Source organism: Ixodes scapularis, unplaced genomic scaffold (assembly GCF_016920785.2).
Source record: "Ixodes scapularis isolate PalLabHiFi unplaced genomic scaffold, ASM1692078v2 PGA_scaffold13__105_contigs__length_92229423, whole genome shotgun sequence".
Taxonomy (NCBI): Eukaryota; Metazoa; Arthropoda; class Arachnida; order Ixodida; family Ixodidae; genus Ixodes; species Ixodes scapularis.
This window is the reverse complement of record NW_024609839.1, coordinates 68015628-68024978: the sequence shown is the minus strand read 5'-3', so window position 1 is coordinate 68024978 and position 9351 is coordinate 68015628. Positions and strand designations below refer to the sequence as shown.

Here is a 9351-nt window from a genome sequence, read left to right as displayed (position 1 = left end):
GTAGAACCTTTTTTTGTTTTTTCTTCTAGACATTTTATTAAAGATCTTGGTTTGTTTACAAATGGCGGATTGTGAGCAGCGGTTTGTTTAAAATATCGGCGTCAAGCGAGTTTTATAGCTGCTTTAACGGGGTGGTTCTCATATTCATGTGCTGGAATTTGTTTTGTCCGTAGGTGTTTGGTAGATTCCAGTCTTTAGACGTGATCGAGGCAAGAAGTATGGAGCGAAACGCACGATCACGGGAATACCAGAGGTAACTCACCGGGAGGAAAATGTATTGATGCTACCATTTAGAGTTTGTTTTTAATTTACAGAGCGATCGCTCCGTTTCTAAGAGAGTACGACGAGTTGCTCCGAAGCATGTTTTTCGAAGTCAAGGGTTTTCAAGTGAGTGCAATTATATTCAGACAATGAGCTCAGCTGACTACAAGCCAGAATTGACATTTGCAGAAAGACTTGCGACAAGTGAGAATGGAAACTGTCGGGCTCATCACAAGCAATCGTTGGTGAGGAATATTTTTGGTAGTTTGGAAACTTGTGACTGTTTTTGTTTTATTTATTGGCGAATTTGAACGCAGCCTGCACCGCGACTTGCGGCGGCAAGTCGAGCAGAATCTGTCGTCCAACCAAGAATACAGCGACAAGCTTCTCAAGGACCTTCAGTCACAACTCGAAACCCTTCTGAAGGTATGATCCTGCGTTACTTGTCGATAACAAGATGTATGAGGGACCACAGTTTCTAACTGAAGTTAAAGCAAGTAGGTAGACGAGCTGGTTAAGGATAGACAGGGTAAACCCTGCAGCGAGGTGAGCTGGTTAAGGATAGACATGGTAAACCCTGCAGCGAGGTGAGCTGGTTAAGGATAGACATAGTAAACCCTGCAGCGAGGTGAGCTGGTTAAGGATAGACATGGTAAACCCTGCAGCGAGGTGAGCTGGTTAAACATGGTAAACCCTGCAGCGAGGTGAGCTGGTTAAGGATAGACATCGTAAACCCTGCAGCGAGGTGACAAAAAGGACGGACAGACACGAAACTCCGAGTGTCTTTTCGTCCTTTTTCGTCCCCTCGCTCCAGGGTTACCATATATACAGTTTCTAACATTTCTCAAATACCTAACCCTTCCCCTCCCCCCCCCCCCCCCCCCCCCCAAATTATAGGTAAGGGTGCCTCATCAGGCATAAATGCAGTTTTTCTCTACCAGCTTGGCAGCCTAGCTTTACCTGCAAAATGAATAAAAACTGCAATGTTTTTTTTATTATTATTATTTGAAGGACAAGGAAGCAACTTTGAAAATGCTACAAACATCAATGCGAGAGGTTGATCGACTTGAAAGCTTGCTAAATGTAAGTTGATCTATATGCTATCAAACATATATATGTGCATCCAAAAAACACATTCATCACATTCTTTTTTTTTTTCAAAACATGTCAGGAAAAGAAGAACCATGTCGACAGGACGGTATTCGAGGAGACTGTTTCACAAGTGAGCTTTTGAGGATCGAAGTTGCATGAGCACAGGACATATTCATCTGTTTGATTAAATTTCAGATGAGGTCGGACCACCTGATGAAGTTACGGGCAGTGTCATCTGAGCTCGAGCGAACCAAACATGAGTTATTGGAGGCAAACAAAAACCTACACAATGCAAACCTGAGGGAAGCACGCTACAGTGAGCCCATTTGCAGCATCCAGCAACGACTTGAGGCAAAGGTGGGTTCCACCAAATGCAAGTTCCATTTTGCGCATATTGGTGAGTTTGGCTCATCTTGTATGAACTTATTTTGCTCCTGAACGTTTCTCAAGGAGCCATCTTTAATCACCGTGTGTTGAACTTCTAATGTTTTCAGGAAAGTAAACAAGAAAAACTGCCTCCTCAAATTAGTTTTTTTTTTTCTTTTGCCTATGAGATTCATTTAGTTAGTGCAACATTCCCGAGAAAGTATAACTATAACTATAAAAGTATAAAGTATAACTATAAAAACGTTCGCAGTGAGCCATAAGATGTGTTTATATTACATCTGTCTTGTTGGTCAGTCACATATTTGTGTTAGTAAATTGGTCCGTGTCTCGCCCGCTCAAAAAAAACAACAAAAAACTACATGCTGCAATTGTTCTAACAATGTGAAAAGGCATGGTAGAAGACAGACTAAATAATAGCCTGTATAGATACTAAATGTATTTGCACAACAGCTTCAATTTCATTTATTCAAATAGAACCATGAGCTTTTCAGTAGCAAGAGCATCATCCTCACATATGCTGGGAGCTGCTTTCCCTACTGCAGAGAAGCCTAACTCTCACTGTGTTGTATTTTTGCGGTGATGCGTGGGGGTAGCGTACTTGTCTCAAAATAAAGTTGCTTCAGTTCCATTAAACACTTAAAATGGTAAGCTTCTGTGAAAAAAGAACACAAAAAAACTTTACAGGAAAAACAATTGGATGAAACCCTTCGGAATCTGCAGTCGGCTCAAGGGAGGCTCATCGCTCTAGAAGAGGCACATGCCGAGGTCGTTGCAAGGTACCGTACCACACGTTTATTTTCTTGATGGAGGATATGTTGACGATACTATATTTCGATACCCTGATCAAGATTAATGTATCTTAACCTCTTTTTTTTTTTCTTCCATCATTCAGGCTTTCAGCATCTGAAGCCGAAGCGAGTGCCCTAAAAGAAAAATGCTCCGACCAATCTCGGGAGGTGGACATTTGCCGCAGCAAAAGGTGGTCGCCTTACACCTTATAATTAAATGGTGATCCTGTTCCTATTAAATGTACTGGTTACCCAAGCGTTTTTTTTTTACTTAGTGACTTACACCTAATAATTAAATGGTGATCCTGTTCCTATTAAATGCACTGGTCACCAAAGCGTTTTTTTTTTTACTTAGCGAGTAACTGCAACGCCTTAAACATATTTTTGCACATAGCCAGCGTATACAGTGTTTATCCGATTTTAAGGTGCAGCCAGTTTCCACGCCCAAGAATAATGATTCTATATAACAATCCGCCGATTCTGCTTTCATATCTAATTCAAACACACAGGCTGTTGTAGAGCATAATGTTTTGAAAAAAAAAAGAAAAGGCGCGTATCAGGATTGGGTAAGTAGGCTAGTGTGGTTCGTGGTAACACATGCCAATGCCATTGCTCTAATTGTGACATTTTGCTTCAGTCACGCCTTGCAGGAGCAACTTAGCAACGCGCTGCTGCATGCTCAGGAAAGTGTTAGCGTTGCTGAGAAAGCGCTCTTTGAGAAACAAGAGGCAGAGCTGGCTCTGAATCGAGCAGAGCAGGAAGTGGCAGACCTCAGGGCATCGCTCGACTGCATAATTGACGAGGCGAGCCAACGCACAGCTAGTGAGGTCAGTACTATTATTATGAAGCTCTGGTTCTTGGGCGACCTTTTCTTTGGAAAGGATGCTTGTCATCTCTTTATATTATAGAGCCATTCTTAAGGGAACTTGCGAAAGAGATTGTGCTTAGATTTTTTTTTTTACTGACATAAAATATAAGTCTGTTGGTAGGCACTTTCTATTATGATTATATTAGTTGTCGTGAGTTGAAACTATGGGTGTCTGTCTTTTCATTGCTTTATCTTTGGTACTCATATGTATGTTCCTCTGTCTGGGTATATTTGAGAATGAACTGGTTTGATCCATTACTCAAAGCTGGCCATTTAAATATACTTTGTGGCTCGATGTGTCAATTAGACTCGTCCAATTGTAATGAAAGCTGTCAACTCTTGCTTCTTTAAACACCCTGGGTTTAGTAGATTCTGCAAGCCACTGTTTTTCAGTGTACACATTCTAAATTGTATACTTTTGAAACCTCACCGCAAACAGTAGGTGTTGTCAGGAAAATACTTTCAGGGCCTCGCACATTTACTTTTAGATACTTTAGCTCTGTTGTGTGTAGCTCTTGGTTTCCGAACGGTTTTTGCCAGACCAGATTTCAGAACGGGCTTAAATTAGAAAGAAAGAAAGGGAGAAAATAAATGAAGGTTGTGGAGCTGTTGTGCAGCATGATGTCACCATCCGGCAACTGTACAGGTTGGTTGTCGCCAATTTCATTTTTCAGATCGACAAAGTCCGAGTTAGGAGCAACCAGTGCATCAAGGAGTTGGTTGCGCAAGTGGGAACACTAGAACAGGCAAGCTGCTGTAACTTATATATCGCCAGCGCTGTAAAACGAATCGCCCAGTACAAGAGCCTCTCTGTCGTTTCCGCAGGCGCTCAAAAGACAGTCAACAACATTGGAATCTTTGTCGGAAAAGAATGCTGACCTCAAGGCCGAAGTGGACAGGCTACAAAGCATCCAGGTGGCTCTCAGGTCCAATCGCGACCCTGCCTTCCGAGAGCTGGGCCAATCTCTGGCACAAGCGGAGAAGCTTTGCGAGGAACGCCGCCTGCTGATCGATTCGCTTCGTGATGAACTCTCGGAGCAGTCCAGGAGGTATCGTTTTCATTTTTTCATTTGCTGGAAACGGTGTACACCGGTTACAACTGCCTTTTACAACATGAACTACTATTACTAAGTCGATTTTGTTGCGGGAATGTAAAGCAGTGTTAACAGAGTGATTTGTCCAACAATGCTAGTGCCTCCCGAGCATTTCATAAAGTGTTTACCGCAATATCCCAAAAGATAGACCACTTCGTTATTGGTGCAGTGTGCTCTTCTTGATAAAAACACAGAAAAATAGTGGACTCAGAGAAATTGCGTTACCTGGATTCAGGCAATATGACTTTTGCCAACAGTAGCGTCTATTCCTTTGGCAGCTTAGAAGGCTACTGAATGAACAAAGTTCCTCCTTTGTGTTTTAGCTAACATGATATGCACAACACTATTAAAGACAGCTGACACAAGTAGGAGTGAACAAAGAACCAAGTCGAGCATGTTTGCTCCGCTTGTTTTCCGGTCGCACAGCAAAAACCTAGTCCACTCCACTTTTTCGCTGCATTTGGCGTCCAAAGGCGTGGGAGGCCATCTTTTGGGATATCACAATGTACACATATTTCAACCGTTTCCACTTCTGCTTCTATCAACCGAACGAAGTCTAGGACTGTTTTCTTACGATGTTTTGCTATGTCGCGTCGTGAAGCATGTGATGATGTGACCGATTTCAAGTTCAGCCTCGCGCCTGTCTCCCAAGGCACACACTGGAGGTGAAGCGCAAAGAGGCTGAAAGTGAGCAGCTTCGCAAGGCGCTGCGGGAAATGGAGAGGCGCACAGATGAGCTCCTCACTCTGCGTGTCGACTCCGAGGGCCAAGCGATGGAAGCGCGGCAAAGGCTGCAGGTGTCGGAAGCCGAGTCAGCGGCCCTTCGCAGGACAGTTGAGACAGAGGTAAAGTGGTAGCTACTTCATCCGGTGTTGGGTGCAGCACACCTGCCAACTTGAGGTGAAGTACAAAGAGGCTTCTTGTACTTCACTTCACAAACAGCAGTGTCCTGTTGCGTTTGCATCTTATTGTCTGCATTAATTATAAGCCCCATCATATATACAAGCTGGTAGCTTGTGTACTTGAAGGGAACAGTACTTTCTAAGAAATGTACTGTTTCCTCTCACTCCCAGCAAAGAGATGTTACATAAAAATAAATAAATGAAATAATCTTTTCTGTCCATTTGAGAAGCAAGTTTCTGTGATGATCAGCAAAGCAGTTTCATTAGTTTAAACCATTTATGATACTCAAATTTTAAAAAGATATACTTGGAAGAGATCATACTTCACTAGGAAATCCCAGCAAAATGTGCCCCCAATAAAATACAGGTACAATGTACTGCCAAACTGTACTTGAAACGTATACTGTGCACAACTTTTATTTTTGCAGGCTTGACACTTTTCAGATTTTGCAAAGTTTGGGTTTCAGGAATTTTTCGTGGGCACAAAATCTTGCATTTGAGAGTGGTATGATATGTAGTATCATTGTCGTAGGGTAATGTATGCAGTAGGCTCCGATAATTAAAACTCGGATTTTTCGTACTTCTGGTTAAATCAACAAATTTCAAAATTTTTATTGTCCCGCTTTATTTTTCATGTATTTATAAGCTGCTTAATTCGAACGGCGTTTTCGTGCGATTCATACTTTTTGTTCTCGCGGCCCCGTTGAGTGCGCTTCATTCCGAGCACTGGTGCTATGTAGAGAGGCAACACCCGCGGAGCTTGCTTCCGCGGGTGTTGCTTCTCCGTAGTGCACTGGTGCTCGGTGAGAAGCGCACTCAGCGGGGCTCAAGCAGGACACACGAGCTATAAAAACGGGCACCACGCGGAAATTTCCATAGCAACTTGCGCGGATGCTGTGACTTAACGGCATGGCATAGGTCCACGTCACTGTGTCCGCGCAAGTTGCTATGAAAACTGCCGCGTGGTGCTCGTCTTCATCGCTCGTGTGTCCCATAGTCCACATTAGACAACTTCTTGACCTGAGGCCAGATTTACGAAACGATCTTACACCAAAAATGTGCGTACACCAAAACGTAAGAACAAATTGGTATTCACGAAACGAAATTATTGTAACTTTCGCGCAGGTTGCGATGGAATCCCACGACAGCTCCAGAGCTGTTTTGACACTTTTTAGGATCAAATCAACATGGCCGACAGCATCACTCAGTTACTTGATCGCGACAATCAACGGACATTTATTTTTTTATGTGCTCTTCTCACGCGTCCCGACTTCAAACAGCAAGAAAAAATAAAGAAGTACTTGAAACCGACCACGACGGACATGCCTAAACAGTTCACGATAAACATTTTTGAGATATAAACTTATGTCATACATTTCACAAATGTTTCATGTGTGGCATACCTGCTTATGATCAGTAGGCCTATGTAAAGCAAACCATCAAATATCTGCTTTGTATGTGTAGCCTTTCATATGGAGCAAATAATAATTTTACCTTGCATCGTATTTATATGAATTACGGATAATTCAAACAAAATTTGTGGCTTCCTGGAGTTTGAATTAATGAGAGCCTACTGTATTCGCATGACCCATCTTTTCTTATATTTTTAAAATCGCTGCAAACACGAGGTCTTTGCAAATATTTAGCCATTTACAGTAAGTTACTAAAACATAAAGGCTCCAAGCAGGAATTCGTACCTCGAGCACTTCCCCCAACACTGGCAACATCTTTTTATAATGGTTGTTTTGGCCAACAGGTGGCAGAATTACAGGAGGCACTGAGGCAGAGGCAAGCTGAACACACTGCCAAGCTTCAACACACGGAGGAAAGATGCGAAAAAAAACTCATGGACTTGCAGTCTCTGCTCGAGGCCCACAAGACTATGAATGACAGGTGCGTCTTTCCGCAGACTAAAGCCACTACGGTCCGTTTCAGACATTGGGTCAAGTCTGTGCTATACTTCATAGCAAACTCTTGTTGAAAGAGCAGTGCATACAGAAATTAGCATTCTTTTCTGTGTTCCTTACTTGAAAACGTAAAAATGCTTTATATAAATACTAAAAAAAAAAGAAAAAAAATGCAGTTCTCCATTTTAGAAAAAAAACAAGATTAATAATGCAATATTTGTGACATAAGGCGCAATGCTCCCGACTTCCATTTTTACATCACAGTACCTATCAAGGTAGTTAATAAAAAAGATTGTTTTTAAATTGTAATATTTTTTTAAACAAAATATGATGGGTCACGACATTTCACCTCTATATCTCCCAAATAAGGGGTATATGAATTCCCCCTGGAAAACTAAGCACTGCATCAAGGCAGGACACAACAGCCAAAGTGCCATTTTCCTTGTTTTATTTAGATTCCTTTTCAGGTTATAAAAACAAGTCAGCACTTTGCCCAGATTTTTATGCTCCCTACTACACCTGTGCCACGCTTTACCAATTTTAAGACCGAAAGAATGTTTTTGTTGTTGTACAATCTTAGGTGGAAAACAGAGGCTTCAAAAATGGCGTCAGAATACGAAACCGAGATTCGAGCCGCACGCACCAAGGCGTCGTCTCTCCGAAAACTAAACTCGGACCTGAGAAAGAAGCTGGTCCGTGCCCAGACAGACATTCGAAAAGTGAGAGACCTCTCGTTGCTTTGCAAGGCACCTCAACATTTTCGAAGCAGTCTAAACAAAGTTTTTTCAATTTTGTTTTTGTTCCAGGAGAAGAAAAGGGGAGATTTGTATTCCTCAAAACTGAAAAACCTGGCACGTCCCTCGGGAACAAACATCTTGGCAAGTTTAAAAGTCATTGAAGACCAAATGCCTATAAGTCATTGGCACAATCGCTCTTACAAAAAAATGTTTGTCATGGTACGTTTTCTTTTGCAGCCACCTAGAGGAGCCACTGCATAGATTCCTCAAAATCATCGAAACCGTTCTTCGTTTAAAGCTACCGGTGGTCAAGTGTGTTGGCGTACCGCAGCTGGGAGCGTGTGGAGCGAAAGTCTGCAAACGCAGAACCCGGGGATTCCAAGTTCGACCCCTGCCCGTTCTGATCTGGATGGTCATCGCACCAGTGCACTTTCGTGCTTCGCTTGTGTGGTGTGCGTTAAAGACCTCAGGTGGGCGGCAGTACTGCACCGGCTGTATTTCCCATCTCCAGCGGAAACTTCGGACACTTGAGGCAGACTGCAGTATTTCCCATCTCCAGCGAAGACTTCGGACACTTGAGGCAGACTAACTTCCTGCTCTTCAAACGTTCATACAACAAATTTGACTGACTTTTGTTTTACCAGAAAATATTATCTTCACATTGGCTATTTAGTGTTCAAAATAAACACTTTACGCTGATAAGGTATGAAACAGGAATCCAATTCCTTTTATACAAGCTGGTTTTTTCAGAAAGGGTATTTGTGAGGCCCGTATTTCTTTTCCTCCCAACTAGATGGCTACAACCACAATCAGATGGTTCCACCTTTAACGAAACAAACAAGAATTATCTCCTGGCAAACGAATAGTCTGCTTAGTTGGACTTCTTGCCAGAAACCAGTCCTTACACAAAACTGTAAAAAAAAAATTAAAAAAAAAGAAAGAAAAGTGACAGCTAGTAGGGCATTTGCACAACCTCAGTTCCAGCTCAAAACCTTGTCGGAGTCCACGTTGGTGAACTTTCCTCTCACGTTCACGGCGAGCTCGCACTTATAAGCTCCCAATCTCGACGGCATGGAATGTGCCGCGCAAAAGAACTGCGGAAGCTTGCCGTTGGCTTGCGTTTAACGGCCGCAAACTTGGCTATGACCGCCAATGAATGCTCCCTATAGACCTTTTTCATGTACTGTCGTCCCCAGCCACCTCATAGGCATATCAAAAATGAGCAACGAAAAAAAAAAAAAGGTTTCAACTTGTAAATAGTAAAAAAAATAGAGAGGAGGCAAAACGAGAATATGTGACGGTTACACTTACTGTA

General features: G+C 42.5%; 1 protein-coding gene across 1 annotated transcript; it reads left to right on the top strand.

Moving 5' to 3' along the window:
- Positions 1-53: 53 nt before the first annotated feature.
- On the top strand, positions 54-8514 carry LOC8030789 (myosin-14). The gene is made up of 16 exons (XM_040221697.3): positions 54-253; positions 315-387; positions 451-506; positions 579-687; positions 1273-1344; positions 1433-1483; positions 1549-1710; positions 2425-2516; positions 2633-2719; positions 3166-3355; positions 4071-4142; positions 4222-4445; positions 5143-5335; positions 7149-7285; positions 7880-8018; positions 8106-8514. The coding sequence occupies exons 1-16, from the start codon at positions 219-221 to the stop codon at positions 8295-8297; spliced, it is 1884 nt and encodes a 627-aa protein (XP_040077631.2). The 5' UTR covers positions 54-218; the 3' UTR covers positions 8298-8514.
- The last annotated feature ends 837 nt before the right edge of the window (positions 8515-9351 follow it).

Excerpts from the sequence above, each read along its gene's own strand:
- LOC8030789 (XM_040221697.3), top strand. The coding sequence starts at position 219 with ATGGAGCGAAACGCACGATCACGGGAATACCAGAG. Across the intron at positions 2,720-3,165 it reads GACATTTGCCGCAGCAAAAG|TCACGCCTTGCAGGAGCAAC; the intron begins GTGGTCGCCTTA and ends ATTTTGCTTCAG. Across the intron at positions 4,446-5,142 it reads CTCTCGGAGCAGTCCAGGAG|GCACACACTGGAGGTGAAGC; the intron begins GTATCGTTTTCA and ends CTGTCTCCCAAG.